The 17,826-nt window shown below is 38.8% G+C and overlaps 1 protein-coding gene across 6 annotated transcripts in view; it reads right to left on the reverse strand.

Annotated features, from left to right (window-relative positions):
- Nucleotides 1–17,826, reverse strand: part of Cbfa2t2 (CBFA2/RUNX1 partner transcriptional co-repressor 2) — a 144,468-nt gene that overhangs the window by 24,019 nt on the left and 102,623 nt on the right. For all 6 annotated transcript variants that reach the window (XM_005002722.4, XM_003467727.5, XM_063248509.1 and 3 more), the window contains 4 exons: nucleotides 13,820–14,001; nucleotides 10,224–10,477; nucleotides 5,707–5,792; nucleotides 2,450–2,645 (listed from right to left, as the gene is read on the reverse strand). In XM_005002722.4, the coding sequence (XP_005002779.1) occupies nucleotides 2,450–2,645; nucleotides 5,707–5,792; nucleotides 10,224–10,477; nucleotides 13,820–14,001 (718 nt within the window). The remainder of the gene's footprint in view (nucleotides 1–2,449; nucleotides 2,646–5,706; nucleotides 5,793–10,223; nucleotides 10,478–13,819; nucleotides 14,002–17,826) is intronic.

The raw sequence follows: 17,826 nt of genomic DNA on the forward strand, positions 1-17,826 counted from the left end.
GTAGCCCTGAGAAGAAGAGCTACTCTTATCTCTGCTGCTTCAGGTTAGGAAAAGGTAAGATGGGGCACCCCACCTTCTGTAGGAAGCCAGTAGGCAGTGTTGACATTAGTATTTTCAGGAATGGATAAGTGGAGAAACAGGCAAAACAAAACAGTTTTAAGGCTAGTGTGAGGAATAAAAGTCCGGATATCCAAGAACCTAGCTATGATAGTATGACATAAATATTTTGTCCTCAGTTTCTACTCATCACTCCTCTGAGGCCACAGAGAAACTTGAATTTCTCTTCCATACGGAGGGTTATAAAAGTTCTAATCCCTTACCCTCTTTCTGCCTTGGAGCTGGCCACAAAGAAATTCTCTAATCTACATCTGCCTGAAAACAGGTCCCAAGACCCTCTTTATTCCATGGAGGTCCTATCCCATACTCTGGAGGAAGGGATGCTGCAGAGAAGCCAACAATGCTGAGGAAACAAGAAATGGTGGCACATGCCTACAATCCCATCACTTGGGAGGCTGAGACAAGAGGATTACTGAGTGTTAGAGGCCAGTCTAACTGCATAGTGAGTCTCAAAAAAAAAAAAAAAAAAAATCTGAAGCAAGACAGGCCTTGCCGAGTCTCCCTATCCAGTCTGTTGGCCTGAGATGAGTAAGGAAGTCTTCACAAACCCGAAATGATAAGGTCTGGATTTTCGGGCTGGGGATTTAGCTCAGCGGCATAAGCGCCTGCCTTGCAAGCAGGCAGTCGTGCGTTTGATCCCTGGTACCGATAAAAAGGAAAAAAGACCAAAAAAAAAAAAAAAAAAAAAAGAGAGAGAGAGAGAAAGGTCTGGATTTTCTAGGTCAGCAGAACAAAGAAGACATGAGTGCTCTGTGCTCTTACCCCACACACCTTACCCAGTGCTTCATTTCATCTGCAGCCTATGTAATATCCTTTATAATAAACTGATAAAATGTTTTGGTGTGATCTCTTTGGTACTTGAGATTGAACTCAGGGTCTTCATTCAGAGATACATTCCCAGACCTTAATTTTTGAGGTATGATGTCACTAAATTGCCAAGGCTAGGCTCAAATTTATAATCCTTCTGCCTCAGTCTCTGAGTCTGGCATTACAGGCACCTACTCCTGTCATATCCCTGGTTTCTGTGAGCTATTCAGCCAAATTAATGGGAACCTAAGCAGAGGGTTGTGGAAACAGATTTATAAACAACAGGTCAGAAGCACGAGTAAAATAACCTAGGGTTTATGACTGGCATCTATATACAGGAGGGTCCAAGGAAAAGGTAGTCTTGAGGACAGATCCTTTGGCTTGGGATCTGAGAATACCTCCAGGTAGACAGTGTCAGAACAATTGCTTTAGAGAACACCCAGATGTTATCTATTGTTGCAGTACTGCTTGCTTCTTGGTGAGGAAAAATCCTTAGAACTTTTAAGGTCACAGAAATCTTGTGTTAACTGTGCCATGTGAAAGCAGAAGTGGTAAAACACACTTTTTTTTTTTTTTTTTTGTCTTTTTCGTTTTTATCGGTACCAGGGATCGAACTCACAACCGCACACTTGCAAGGAAGGCACTTATGCCACTGAGCTAAATCCCCAGCCCCAAAACACATTTTTTCTTGACAGGCAGTACATTCAACTAGGCTGACTTTACTTTTTTGTGCTACTGGTGACTGAAGTCAGGGACTTTGGACTCAGTTATATCCCCTCCCCTTTTGTTATTTTCTTTTTTTTTTTTTTTTTTTTTGGTCTTTTTCCTTTTTTTTTTTTTAATCAGAACCAGGGATCGAACTCACGACTGCCTGCTTACAAGGAGGCGCTTATGCCACTGAGCTAAATCCCCAGTCCCCAATTTTTATTTTTAAAATTTGCATAGGTTTAATGACATTGGTTTTTCTGTCATTTTATTTATTTATTTTTGAGACAAGGTCTTGCTATATAAATCAGGTGGACCCCAAACTCACTCTGTAGTCAAAGCTGGCCTTGAACTCGAGGTGATCCTCCTGTCTCAGCCTCAGTGCTAGGATTACAGGTATGCACCACTACACCCAGTTATTTCCGGCCCTTTTTTGAGACAGGGTCTCACTAAGTTGCCCAAGCTGGGCTCAACTTGTGATAGTCTTGGTTTAAGATTATTGATGTACACCATGCCTAGCCTCAATTGGGTTTCATAATCAAATTCTCTTTGATCATGATGTGATGCATTTGTGTGTAAGTGTCTGTAGAGAATAATTCACAAGTATATTGATTCTCCACAAGGAAGAATAAACTTTTCTTAAATATGCCAGGTACCATCAAGGACTTTACATATTTTTTCTTTTACTCTTTGTAATCACCACATCTCCCCCACTCCATAATCTAGCAACAGTAGTCTTCAAAGTCAAATAGGTTTGTCACATCAGGTGGGGTCCAAAGGCCGGTAATTGCCCTGGGTTTCCTTCAGACTCTGCCCTTACCACTACTTAGAGAATCTGCACTCCCGGGGCTGTGTTGCCTGGAGACCAACTCAGTCCCTGTTTTCCTCATCTCTGTGTTTTCATTAAATCGTCTTTTCCAGTAGTTCAGTTCTTCTCGATCAGATTCCTGACAGCGCCTGAGAACTGCCATGGAGCGCCTGGTTTTTTCCACCATTTCCATTATGCAATTCAGGGCCTGAGCCAGAGAGAAAGTCAGACAGAGATGAGATGAGGAAATACAAATAGTGAATCCTGAAAAACCAAAGACATGCAAACATGGTATTAAAAAACAAAAGTTTCACATATTTTACAGGTATAGAGCACCAAGCTTATATTTGAAAGACTTTCTTATTAAATATACACAGTCATAACTCAGTATCCCATGGGGATTTGGTTCCAGGATCCCCAGTGGATACCAATTCATGGGCACTCAAGTTCCTTATATAAAATAGCGCAAATTTGCATATACTCTGTACATAGTCTCCTATATACTATATAAGTCATTTCTAATTTATTTATAATACTTAATATGCAAATAGTTACACTGTATTGTTTAGAAGTAATAATAGGGGACTGGAGATTTAACTCAGTGGCATAAGCACCTGCCTTGGAAGCAGGTGGTCATGAGTTCGATCTCCGGTACCGATAAAAAAAAAAAAAAAGTAATAATAGAGAAAGTCTAGATATGTTTTGTACAAATGCATTTTAAAATATTTATTTAAATAATTAAATATTTTTTGGAGACAGGGTCTCACTATCTAGTCTACACTGGCTTCAAACTCAGTGATCTTCCTGCCTTAGCTTCCAAAGTTCTAGGATTACAAGTGTGTACACTACACTGGGCTTTACAAAACTCTTCCAAAAAATTGTATAGCACTGGAGACAGAACCCAGGGCCTAGTGGATACCAAGTTAAGTATCCTACCACTGAGTTACGTTCCCATACCTGTACAAAAATTTTCTGTCCATGGTTAGTTGAATCCCCAGGGCCAATTTTTTTTTGTCTTTTTTTCGGTACCAGGGATCGAACTCACGACTGCCTGCTTGCAAGGCAGGTGCTTATGCCGCTGAGCTAAATCCCCAGCCCCACAAGGGCCAATTTTACACATACAAACACTTGATTTACTTACAGCCACATGTTCTTTAACAGTAAGGACATGTACTGAGAAATGCACTGTTGAACAATTTCATTGTTATTGGACTATGATATACAGCATGTATTTACACTAAACCAGCTTTGACTTCACTAGGTGATGTAGATAATCAAAATCATAAATGTGGCATGTCACTGATTGAAAGTTAGTATGCACATGACTTTCATTTTTTGGATTCCAAAAATCTGCTTTTTATAATCTTTAAGCTTGAAGCAGCCAAATAGTTCCATCATAACATGGTCTGCTAAAATGATTAAACCACAGTAAATCTCTCTAAGTAGACTGATAAAGCTAGTGATTTTAATAATAATTTACTCTGGGGCTGGGGATTTAGCTCAGTGGCATAAGCGCCTGCCTTGCAAGCAGGCAATTGTGAGTTCGATCCCCGGTACCGATAAAAAAGACAAAAAAAAAATTTACTCATAGAAAAAGGACCAGGAACAACGATCACTTAAGAAGGAACAGCGGGCTGGGGATTTAGCTCAGTGGCATAAGCACCTGCCTTGCAAGCAGGCAGTCGTGAGTTCGATCCCTGGTACTGATAAAAACGAAAAAGCCAAAAAAAAAAAAAAAAAAAAAAAAAAAAAAGAAGGAAAAGCTACAACATGCAAATTTTAATCAAGGACATCTTTTTTTTCTTCGTTAGGGAGAGGTGAACTCTCTCTTCTAATGGAAAACAGCAATCAAGCTTATATTCTTTTTTTTTTTTTGGTACCGGGAATCGAACTCATGACCTCACCCTAGAAATGCGGGCACTTATGCCGCTGAGCTGAATCCTTGGCCCCAATTAAGCTTACATGTTATACTAGTGCACTACTCTTGTTTGCATTTGAAAAAGTCCCAATTATTTAATACTTTTTACAGTATACTACTTGTTTCTATATGGAGAATCTCTATTTATAGGGGACTTATGAATTCAAGTCATGCCTGAGGGCTGGTTGCAACTCAGGCTGTCAATTGAAAGCTCAGGGTCCTCTATACAGCATTCAGTTTCTATGTTGTATACAGACATATGGTCACTGTCCTTAGAGAGACATTGGCCCAGGATTTCTTAATTAACCCCGTACAGGAAAGGATGTTGTTATGTTTCTTCTGGAAATCTTTTAGGGTTAAAAATAAGCATCTGAGACCATATGGAACCACAAGTAGCTGGCGCTTGAGTCATAACTTAAGACTTTAATTGTAAATTAAAACTAAAATGGCAGTATTATGTAGTTCCTATGCCAGGCTGGTCAGAACTCAAGGGTCCACAGTATTTAACACTCTCTATTTGCTGGGCCAAATGAAAAGCATCTTATATATTTTTACAACCCTCTTGTGAATTCTAATAATGCTGTACTTAAAATATATATATGGCTGGGGACTTTGCTCTGTGGCACAAACACCTGCCTGGGAAGTGCAAGGTCCCAAGTTTCATTCCTGGTTAAAAAAAAAAACAAAAACAAACAAACTAACAAAAATAAATATATGCATACTAAAAGAGGTGACACAATTTATTCAGTGGCATGGTTTATGTCTGTGGCCCTCAGGACTCATGCATTTGCATTGTGCATTTGTGATGGTTCACTGTCCAGTGCTTGAATTGATGGTGTCAGTTCTATATCCACAAAGGGGTGGAGCCAGGATGTGATGTAATGGCAGGAAAAAGGTGTGTCTTGCTCTTTTACTGGTTCCTGCTTGCTGTCTGCAGCCGCCATATACTGCGGCCCAGCCATGCCCGCCTGCCTTAGAGCCAACTGAGTGTGGACTAAAACCTCCAAAAACCGTAAGAAATAAAGCTTTCCTTTCCCAACTTGGGCTTCAGGTATTTTGTCTCAGCAACGAGTAAAAAGTAACTAAGACATTCAGCTAGCAAAGACAAGTCGCAAACCTGTGAACTGAACTCATAATCTTTCCTTTAATCATTTACTACATGACTTATGATCTGAAGAAAATACACCACTATCAAGATTTGGAGCCTTCTAGCTGAGAAAGTAGCAGATAAACCAACTTTTATTAAAAGCAAAGGATATTATATCCATTTCAAGCATACATGAACTACTGGTAGCATTAAGAATTAAAAATAATAAGGAGCTGTTGAAATTAAACATGCTAAGATTCTTACGTGGTCAAGATGTTTCCATTCATCAGCCCATTCCCTCTCTGTCAAACGATGGTCTACCAATTCATCCTGATAGCCTCCATTTAGACCTATAAGAAATTGGAGATGCATACTAGTAAGACAATGCTTTACCATGTGATGCATGATCACAAAAATGCTATAACCGGGGCTGGAGATTTAGCCCAGCGGCATAAGTACCTGCCTTGCAAGTGTGTGGTTGTGAGTTTGATCCCTGGTACCGATAAAAAAGAAAAAAGACCAAAAAATAAAAAAAAAAATGCTATAACCAAGCAAGGATGTGTATGTATTCAGACTATATAAAATGAAACCAATGGTGAATTGTGGGAGGCAACTAGAGTGTCTCCCCTTGAATGCAAAACAATTGCTGCAACTTTGATTATATGGAGGCTTATTTCCTTACACTGGTATGTACAGAGCTGGCTATGGTATTTCCTTCTCTCCTCAGTTGGCTCTAAGCATTGCAAATAAGGCTAGCTGAGTATTGATATGTAATCTCTAAAGCCATGGGAAGGTCTCCTGTTTCCTCCAATAGTGCTCTCTGTAAGGCATGAGCACAGGAGGATGGTAGAGCCATCAGCTCCAGGAATATCAACTGGGTATTCACAGTAAAGAGGCTGTCAGTGCTCACAAAGAGTCACAGTAAAGAGGCTGTGACTCCCTAGGCCACAAAAGTTTACATATCAGAAACCAGGGCCGAGGATGTAGCTCAGCGGCCTAAACTCCTGCCTGGCAAGTGTGAGGTTGTGAAACCAAAGCACAGCCTCCTAAAACAATACAGTTGCTACCTTAATTACGCAAATTACTCCTTCTGCATATCCTTATCTCTGCATTTTGCAGAGATGCTTTTTCCCCTACCTGGCTAGCCAGCTCAAGTTACTCATGTAGCCCCCCACCCCCCCAATCTTCACTAACATTCATCCTGTAGCCAGCCACCCCCCCTTTCTTCACAAGATAATAAATTCTGGGAGAGACTGAGGATCAGGGCCTTTTTCTATACACCCTCACAGGAATTGGACTTAGGACCCCTTGGCTGCCCTTCACTTGGAATATGTCGTTGGTATCTTTACTCTCACAGTGGGTTGCATTGGAGGTGGTAGATTGGAATTAATTTGCTGGGATTTCAGTAACATTTCAATGGGATTACAAATATAACTTTTTGGATTATGAGAAAAACTGGAAAAGGGATTACAATAGTTGGATAACTATTCAATATTTGGGATAACAATAGTGAATATTTAAATTAGAAAATGCACTATAGTGAGACACATTGCCATTCATGCGCTCAAAATGCTTCTCTTTCCAACCTACTTATCTATCACATTGTTTTCTCACTTTGTGAAACAGTTTTGGAAATCCTGTTTTGTGAGTTTTTATGAGGCATGATAAAAAATATAGTGAATCAGTGGAGCCTGACCCACACACCCACAATCCCAGCACTCAGGAGGCTGAGGCAGAAGGACCTCCATGAAATCCAGATCAAACTGAACTACAGAAAAAAACTCTCTCAAAAAAATGAAAACAACAACAGTGAATGCTGTTGGTGAGGGCCATTCAATAGAAAGGCAGGCTTATAAAAACAGTACAATGTGTCCTCATCTATCTTATTTACCAAACATGGCAATATGCAACTTTTGGCTCTTACCCAAAACAAAAATGATATCAAGGCAGTCATCACAGTACAACTAAGAACACAAATGGAGAAAAGACTTACTGAAATACTTCAGAAGGTGGCAAGAAGGATGGGTTAAGTGTATCTGATGCTAGAAAGAGTACTTTTGAGGGAGGATTTATGGCAACATGTCTTACTAAAAGCAATCGCAACATATTTTTTGATCACACTGGGTTTAGCATTCCGACCAATCAAACATGAAAAACAAACAATTAAGAAAAACAGGCAAAAGAAATAAATAAGTTATATCTCAGACAAGGAAAATAGTTCATAAACATGAAAAAACCTTCAAATTGGATAGCATGTAACATCAAACATACTGTACTAGAACAAATTAATGTTAGATAACACCAAGTGGTGACAAAGATGTACAACATAAATGCTTAACCACCTGTACTATATTATGTATTGAAAATAGCTCAGTATTGACAGTATTTGATACACAATGAAACTTCTAGGAATGTAACAACTCTGTGGATAAAGGGTATACTTAATCAAGAGTTAACCAGTTTTTTGCTACCGGAATCAAACTCAAGGCCTCATGTTTGCAAAGCAGGCACTGTGCCATAGAGTTGACTAGTATTTTGAGAAACTCTACTGACATTTAACAACACTGCTAATGGTCTTTGAATTATAACATTCCTGTTAAGTTTGATTTTATACATACTGTACTCATATTGGTTCTGTATCAGAAGAATATTCTTCTTTCACAGCACTAACATACTAGTGATTGTGTTACTGTAAGATACTTGTGTTTCTGTGGTAAGGAAGATTGAATCTGGGGTTTCTAAAATGCTAGACAAGTACTCTATCATTGAGCTACACCTCAGCCCAGGATTTTCTTACATATTAAAGCTAAAATAGAATGTTGAACCTGAAGTTATGAAACTAAGGTGGGATTTATGGTATCCTTAAATTTCATTTTATGAGAACAAAAGGAACGATACGTTTTTGTTTAGAAAATGTGGTTGCATGGTGAATTGTTTGATAAGGCTTGAGAGCCATCAGAAAAGGCACACATTTTCATACAGGTCTGATGGAAACTAAAGAATCTATAAGAAGTCTAGCAGACAAATGGCTACAAAAACTAAAAGAAACCATTAAGGTAGATAACTAATAGTACGCTTTAAAAAATTTTTTTAGTATGCTTGTAAATGAAACTAAAGGTTTTTTCTTTGAGATGGAGTCTGAAAGTGTGCAGGCTGGCCCTGCACTACCTACGTTGCTCAGGCTGAGTTTGAATTCCTGGTAATCCTCCTGACTTAGCCTCCCCAGTGCTGGGATTATATGTGTGTGCCACCACACCTGGCTAAAAAAATGTTTTTTCTAAAGCTATTAGAAACACAACTAAAAAAGCTGGGCCTGAACTCAGCTATGTACAGTTGGCTATAGTTTTTTTATATCTCTTCTTTAAAAAGGAAGTAACAACAGCTTGGGACTTCTGTGAGGATTAAATGACAATGCAGTGGTTGCTAAGACTTGGTGACTACTAGTGGCTGAGAATAATATCACTTCTATCATGACCATTTAGTTACTACTTTTTTTTTTTTTTTTTAACTCTACAGGATGTACCACAAATAGGTACAAGAAACCCTGGAATGGAATAGCCCTTTGTTTCTCTGCACTGAAATGTGCTCAGTAGGTAAACTCCAAAGAAGCTTATTTAATAAACTTGTCTGAGTACATAGAGGAAAAAAAAGCCCTTTCCAAAACTGATCTCAGATTAGGTATGTTTTCCTTGTTTTTGTTCCTTCCTAAATGTGATAGTATTAAAGGTCCATGCTTTAGGCATGCCAAATGAACAAGAAGCAGAGATAGCTCCATTTTAGTAATTATTGCTCTGAGGCTGAGAGCCTTAGCAACACTCAATAGTTGGTCACATGTTTGTTTTGTTTTGTTTTGGTACTAGGGATTGAACTTTCAACCTCACACTTGCCAGGCAGGCATTTATGCCACTGAGCTAAATCTCCAGCTCTCAGTTGGTTACATGTTAATCACACAGCTGGACGCACATTAAGCAACTATTTAAATGTTGATATGTTAACTCCTATCTGTGCAAGTTCACCCTCAGGATCATATTTTACATCTTTGCACATTAAAAAAATAAATTTAGACTTACAGAAGTTTTAAGAATAACAAAAAATTACCATATATCTTTCATACATGTCTCCCAAATACTAATATTTTATCTCATTGCTACTCATTTTCTATTTTGTTCTGATACATTTCAAAATAAGTAATATTAATTCTTTGTTGTATTTATAAGAATTTGTTCAGTTTTAATCCCCATTTTTATATTCATTGTTACTTTTTCAGACCTTTTTGATAATATACATTTAGCATGACAGTAGCAAAAAAATATGAAGTATGCTCAATATCAGATGAAACACTATAATTGTAATATTCTCCTTTATATATAAGGGGTGTGTGTGTGTGTGTGTGTGTGTGTGTGTGTATGTGTGTACTGGGAATTGAACACAAAGCCTTTGTACTTGGCTACATTCTCAGTCCTTTTGTTTTTTTTATAGTCCCAAGGATTGAACCTAAGGCTTCTGGACTGAGCAACAATCCCTATCCTGTTTTTTCATTTTGGAACAGGGTCTTGTTATGTAGTTCAGACTGGCTTTAAACTCACTATTTAACCTACGTTGGCCTTAAACTCATGGCAATCCTTCTGCCTCAGTCTCCCAAGTGCTGGGTGGTCTCATCACCACATCCAGCTATTTTTATCAGAAGAAAAAAAGCAATGATGACATTTCTTAGAGTAGGAAAAAAACCTCAAGTATTCAGTCTCAATTTAAAACATTAGTACACTATCTAGGTCACTTACCAAGATTGTGGTGTCTCTCACGAATTTCCCGATGCTCTAGCATCTTGTTGGGTTCCCGATACAGATGGGAAGTTGCAATATCTTCTAAGGTGTAGTGCTGAAGAGGTGGAGGAGTAGGATGGAACTGGCCACCAGGATTCATAAGGGGTACAGTGAGGGCAGGACTATGCCGAGGAGCAGGGCTGATGGTACATACTCTCTTGGCAGGGGGTTCAGGAGGAATGGTATCTCTATCAAAATTACCTTCTTCCCTCCTAAAGAAGAAGCAGACATGGTATCTTAGCCTGTTAACTGACAGGTCCTGCTAACCTGGGGCTTGGCTATCTGTAACATGACATCTGCCCAACTTGGTACTGGACCTAGAGAAACAATTTATTTCTCCAAGAATATCTTCTATGTTCTCCTTCTCATTCCAGAAATAAATCTCCCACTCCTTTTTTTGCATGTGTGCTGAGCCCTCTCTGATCGTAAGACTCCACAATCGCCCAGGTCTCCACCCTAGCCCTGAGTAAATCTTTACACAGGCAGATGCTTCTTCAAAAGTCAGCTTTTAATGTCATTTTTGCCCATCTCCCAAACTTCTCCCCCAGCCAAAACTGATAAAAGCAGTCTCAGTTTTTCGTTTTCATGGAGAGCCGCTGCACCCGTATAAAGCTCTCCCATGCCTTTTTTAAAGGCTTCTTCTGTCTCCTTATCTCTCCTGTGCCACTTTGGATTGAGTGCCAAAAATAGTCATTAACAAGCATTAATATAGACATTTCCTGAGCAGTAGTCTGTTATGTATTATGCTACATATAGTACTTTCCCATGCAGAAAGACTCTAAGTAAAGGGTTTTCTTTTTCTAGTACTGGGGACTGAACTTAGGTCTTTGCATATGACATGCACATACCTTACAACTGCAACCTTTCTTTTTTTGTACCAGGAATCAAACTCAGGACTTTGTGCTTGCCAGGCAGGCTCTGTGCCAGTGAGTTATAATATTCCTGTCTCACAAGAAAAACCAAACCAACCAAACCAATCAAAAAAGGGCAAATAAACCATTCCTTAGAAAGGCAGGTGGGTCTTATACAGTTAAGGCTGACCAGACTCACTATGTAGCGCAGGCTGCCCTAGAACTCATTGTGATCTTCCTGTTTCACCCTCTCAAGTGCTAGGATTACAGGTGTGTGCCCCTATGCCCAGCTGGTTGGTTTGTTTTTGAGAGTCCCATTATGTTGTTCAAACTGGCTTCAAACTCTTGGAAAGGGGCTGGGGATTTAGCTGACGGCATAAGCACTTCCTGCCTTGCAAGCAGGCGGTCGTGAGTTCGATCCTTGGTACCGATAAAAATGAAAAAGACAAAAAAAAAAAAAACCAAAAAAAAAAAACAACCAAACTCTTGGAAATTCTGCTTTAGACTCCTGAATGCTGGGATTACAAGTATTTTTATGCCCAGCCTGCTTTTTTTCTTTTGGAGACAGGTCTTCTATAGTTGACCAGGTTAGCCCTGAACTCCTGGGCTCACATGATTCTTTTGCTTCAGACATGGAATGAGCTGGGACTAAGATCTGTCCCATCATGCCCAGTTTAGAAAAGGTTTGATGTGAGGCACAAACTGAATTGTCTTTGGGAGTCAGGCACATTCTATAAATTGCTGATTGACTGAATTTTTGGTCTCACTATGCAGTTCAGTCTGGCCTTGAGTTTACTTTGCAGCTCAGGCTGGTCCCGAACTTGCAATAATTCTCCTGCCTCACCCTCCTAAATGCTGGGATTGCAGGTGTGTCATCACATCTGGCTTGTAAACTGCTGATTTAAAAACTGGACACATTGGTGCACACCTGAAATCCTAGCACTTGGTAGACCATGGCAGGAGGACTGCCATGAGTTTGAGGCTAGCCTAAGCTACACAGGCGGACCCTGTCTCAAAAACAAACAAATTGCTGATTTATTCCAGGACTAAGAATGAAGTCAACAGTCCATAATCAGGCAAAAACTTCTAACTGTAATGAGGCAAAGACTAAATGACATTTTCTTCTGCAACAGAAATATAGAGGAATGGCCAGGTGTGGTAGCACACATCTGTGTTTCCAGTGCTTACAAGACCAAGGTAGGAGTTTGACACCAGCCTGGGTTGGACCATGAGTTGAAGGCCAGCCTGAACTAGTGAAGAGGTATTGTCTCAAGAAAAAACACAATACCCATGCTGAGCTTGAACTTGTGGTCCTCCTGCCTTAGTTTCCTAAGAGTTGAAACTGTCCAACAATGCCCAGTTTAGGAAAAGGCTCATATGATGAATTCTCTTGTGACTCGGTGGGATTTTTAGTCATTCATGTCCAAGAGTAAATTTTCCAGTGTTGTTAAAATATTGCTTCTCTGATAACTAAGGAATATTGTGGTAACCACCTCTGATTCTGTGAAATACAATATTTAAGTCTTCATCCTGCTGCCTGGCAAACTAACTTCTAAAATCTTTACAATTTCTGAAGCCACAGGTCTTTTTATATGCTAGTGAGCTGGCAATGGCTGGTAGTCCCTAGGATGTGGGACAGTTAAAGAAAGAAAGGGTAGTTAAAGAATTAGAGCATTGTGACTTTCAGCCCTGCTTCTCAAACTCTGGGAGCAGAAAGAGGCTGGAGAGTTAAGCTGATCACATTGGTCAAGGATTTAATCAATCATGACTACATAATGAAGGTTCAAATGGAGGGGGGCAAAGTCCAAGTCCAAGAGCTTATAGAAGGCTGGCAGGGCATGATAGCTCAGTGTTCTTTCCTAGTACTCTGCCCTATCCATTTTTCATCATATGTCCATTAGTAGCATATATAATACCTTTTACAATAATCTAGGAAAGGATAGTGTTTTCCATGAATTCTGTGATCCAGTAGAGGAAATTAATCAAACTTGAGGAGGCTATTATAGGAAGTAAGATTTTTAGCCAATTAGAAGCACAAGAAAAACAATATGGAGCTTGTGATCACCTCTGAAAGGAGTGGGTAGTCTTAGTGACTTAGCCCTCAACCTATCCCGTTTCCTTAAAAAACTAACTGCTTGCTTAATGCACAGGGAGAATTTTCCCACAAATTTGATCAAATAAGTCTTTTGTGTTGATGGCTGAGTAGGAGTAACTTGAGTTTTCTTCTGCTTCTATTTCTTTTTTTTGGTCTTTTTCCTTTTTATCGGTACCAGGGATCGAACTCACGACTGCCTGCTTACAAGGCAGGCGCTTATGCCGCTGAGCTAAATCCTCAGCCCCTTGCTTCTATTTCTTACTAGTGGTATACAGTGTTCTTAAGAGGGGAAAAAAGAAAATCAATCTTGGAAAGCATTTTTGTGAATTTTTCCCCCCTTTTTATTTTTCTAGTACATTTTGGACATACACAGTGATGACACTCATCATAGGGAATTTGTGGCTGTTACACATCTTGCTTCTTTTTTCCCATTTCCCCTCCCCTCCTTTCAGCCTCTCTTCCCTCTTTATTTACAAAAGCTTCCTTCACTTTGGAAAGTCTTGCACCCATCTATGATCCCAGCGATCAAATTCTTTTTCTTAAGCAAAGGGAGAAGATTAGAAATTCTAGAAAAAAAAAAAAATCAAGGACAACAAATTTCTTCTCACCTTTCTGGACTGGGCCTCTTCCCATTACCGTGCACCTCCATGAGCAGTTCAGAAGAGTCGGCAGGAGATGCGATACTGGTGTTAAGCAGAAGGTGTTCGTGCTGGGCCAGGTACTGGGAAGGGGTCTGCTTGGCAGCTCGTGCACAGTGCAGCAGTTCTCGCTGCAGCAGGGGCAAGTTGGCCTTTAAAAGAAGAGGCAGTATTCTCGGTGCTGGGCCCTATACAATAGGGATTAGCACCTCAAAGGGATTTCACAATGAAGGTAACACATGACAAAAGCACAGTTCTCCAATTTAGTAACATTCTTTCAGCTTCTTTTAAGAGGTGGTATTTAGCATCCTGCACTTGAATTACTGATTAACTTGCTTCTGGTTCTAAAATGTAAATGCCCTAATGACAACTGCCTTATTCACCTTTTTTTGTGGTTAATGCAGCATTAAAACTCAATGAAGATTTTTGAACATATTAATTTGAAAATAGATATTTAAAAAAAAAAAAAAAGAAAATAGATATTTTTTAAAAGTTTGGTCTGTTAGAAAATTGCTACTTCCTGGGCCTGGGGATTTAGCTCAGTGGCATAAGCGCCTGCCTTGCAAGCAGGCAGTTATGAGTTCGATTCCTGGTACCGATAAAAATGAGAAAGACAAAAAAAAAAAATGATAGAAAATTGCTACTTCCTACATGTAATTAGGAGAAATTCATTCTTTGCTCTACATTATAAAACCTGACTTTGTTTTCTGGACCCAACTGATCTTTGATGAAATTATTCAATCTTGTCTTCCTGAGTTATGTTAGAATTCTGGATACTGGGATTATTCTGGAACATAAGAGTTTTGAAAAGGAGTATAGAAAGCAATGTAATCTGTAAAAGAGAAATATTTATTATATAATGATTTTTTAACTTATAACCAGAAAATTTTTAATGGGAATGAGTCATTAAAAATCCCTCTGTTCATCTTTTAAATTTCAGAATTAATTTCTATAAAGAATATATTTCTTTTATTAAGAAAAATTATATTTTTCCTCCCTAAATTTAAATATAATACAGGTTGAGCCCATAATGAAGTCTTTATACTAATAGATGAACTTTTAAAAAAAAAAGGTGGATTTTAATACATTCAATTAGTCATCCTTTAACTGAGGGTTAATTTAGCAGGCACTATAATTAGTGACTGTTAAGCAGAATTGAGGAAACCCAAGATGCTAGCCAAAAAGCTGCCATAACAACCTACCTCATGCTCTTTTCTAAAATAATTGAGTTAAGAATAGGGAATTTGAAAATATAAAATACATTTAAGTCTGCTCTGTAATTGCAATTCTGTTTAAACTATAAAAACTTAGATCTTTACATTTGCGACATGCCCTTTGGTGACTAAAAATGCTAATTATTTTCTATTAACACACATTTCAGGAATCTTTCTTGGTTCAAGAGACTTGGGGAAATAACTGTTCATGATTTTAACATGTAAAAAAAGACCAAGAGATCATCCTGTATGTGGTTGGAAAAGGCCATAGGCTGCTAAGGGCCACCCTCTGTGCTGTCAGAACAGAGCATAACATGGGCTGTGTATCTTGAACTGGGCATTTCCCTCTATGTGTATTAAGCTCAATTGAAACCATCTGTAATTTTTTTTTCCTTTTTTCAGTACTAGAGATGGAACACAGGACTTCCCAAATGCTAGGTAAGTCTCTACCAATTAGCAACACCCGCATTCCTCAAAATATTTAAAAATCTGGTATCAGTTCTTTAATGAGTCATTTTTTGGATACTATGACATTTTTGTAGGAAATAAAAAGCAGGTGAAAGAAAACAGGCATTTTTATTTGGCTATAAAGTATACTTTGTGAATCAAGTTGCAAATATTAAAGATATAAATGGGGCATGACGACTAATGCCTGTAATTTCAGCACACAGGAGGCTGAGACAAGAGGATTTCCAGTTTGAGGCTAGCCTGGGCTACTGAGCTACCTAGTGAGTCCTAGTGTAAGAAATCAAGATAAAAAATGTCCACAAATGTTGTACTGACAAAATTCAACATGCACTAACAACTGAGTACAATTTTTTTTTCAATTTATTACTAATGAAAAGAATGACTGGGTGCAGTGGTACATGCCTGTAAAATTAGCTATTTGGGGGTTCAATCCTCAGTATAGAGGGGATGATATGACAGCATGCAGTTTATTTGGAGTACAAGTTAATTATCACCTATCACCAAGTCAATTACAAAAGTTCACCTGTAAAACCATGTTATGGACTAGATTTGGGTCACAGTTCATTCAGTCTAGTCAACAACAAACTAGTTGTCTGACTAGTCTTTTTATTGCCCTGCAGCTATTTTATAACTATTTAACTTCTAGATAAATGATACTGTTATAAAATAACTACTCTCTATGAGTATACAAATTGTCTGTGAGAAATTCCATTGATTTCCCTTGCCCATTGTAGATGATGTTTCACCTGTGTTTGTACAGTCTGATGTATGTATGTCAGCTATCTGGACGCTCCCTGAATTGGCTGTGACATCCTATTGATTCAGTCATTAATTATGAATTGAATAAAATCTTTTTTTTTTTTTTTTTTTTTTTTTGCTTTTTATTTTTTGAGACTAGGTCTTTTACACAGTTCAGACTGGCCTTGAACTCACAGCTTTAGCCTCCTAAGTGCTGGGATTACAGGTATGCACTACTCGGGGCTGAATAAAATCTCTGTCAGCTTCATTTTTTTTTTTTAAATTTGTATGAATCAAACTGTTACATACTTTGCAAAACTACCATTTAAGTGGCAAAAGAGTAATTTTCAGTGGGAAAGCATGGCAGACACCAACCTTATAAAGTGATTGAGGTCAACATTATCAATGATAGAAAAATTATCACCAGTGTCTTGAAACATAGAGTGATTGTTGCCTTTTAGCTATTTCTGCCCCCACAAAATGTTTCACCTGATTCTAATTATGAGGAACCTTCCAAACAAAACAGAGGTGTAATCTATAAAACAAACAGTATTCTTCAAAAATGTAAAGCACAGCCAGGTGTGGTGGTGCACACCTGTAATCCCAGTTATCAGGAAATTGAGGTAGAAGGATTGCTGTGAGTTCAAGGCCAGCCTGTGCTACATAGTGAGACCCTGTCTCGAACAGAACAGAACAGAACAGAACAGAACAGAACGGATTGCAGAGACATAACTAAAATTAAACAGTGATTCTGAATTAGATCCAGGAATCAAGCTCCATAAAAAATTTGGGTGGCTTTTTTTTTCTTTCTGTAAAGAACAGTAATGGGTGGGGTGGCTTATGCCTATAATCCCAGCACTCAGATGGCTGAGGCAGGAAGATCCTTGCCAATTCAAATTGGGCTACATAATGGGTTTAAGATCAGCTTGAACTACCCAGTGAGATCCTGTTTCAAAAAACCCCAAGACATTGGTAGGACACTATTAATCTTTCCCACCCTTCCTCTCCCTTTCCTGGGAAGTCAGCCCAGGGTCTTTGCACTCACTCACATCCCCAGCTTTACATTTTTTGAGACAGGATCTTGCTAAATTACTATACTGCCCAGGTAGGGCTTCAACTTTTGATCTCCCTGCCTCAGCTTCCCCAAATGCTGGGATTAGAGGAATGCGCCACCACGTCTGGCTTCAATATTATGTGTGCAATTTTTTTGTCCTCTGGTACTAGGGATTGAACACAGGCCCTTCTTCACATTGAACTACACCTCCAGCCACTTTTTCAATTTTTTTCAGATATGGCCTCACTAAATTCTGAAGTAGCCTAGACTAGTACTTGTTATTCTCTTGCCTCAACCTCCCAGAGTACTGGAATTACAGACAAGTACCGGCATGCTCAGCAGCAGTTTATATTTAAACATTTCTGAAGAAAAACAGAAACTACAAATGTGGCAAAGTGGTAGCATTTGGAAAATGTGGGTGAAGATTATAGAGAAAGTTTTATTGTACCATTTTTTTGCTTGTCTGTGTAAAATTTTAAAATAAAAAAGCTTCCCAAAGGCCC

Source organism: Cavia porcellus, unplaced genomic scaffold (genome assembly GCF_034190915.1).
Source record: "Cavia porcellus strain 051 isolate PalLab524CR breed Dunkin Hartley unplaced genomic scaffold, mCavPor4.1 scaffold_5, whole genome shotgun sequence".
NCBI classification, from domain to species: domain Eukaryota; kingdom Metazoa; phylum Chordata; class Mammalia; order Rodentia; family Caviidae; genus Cavia; species Cavia porcellus.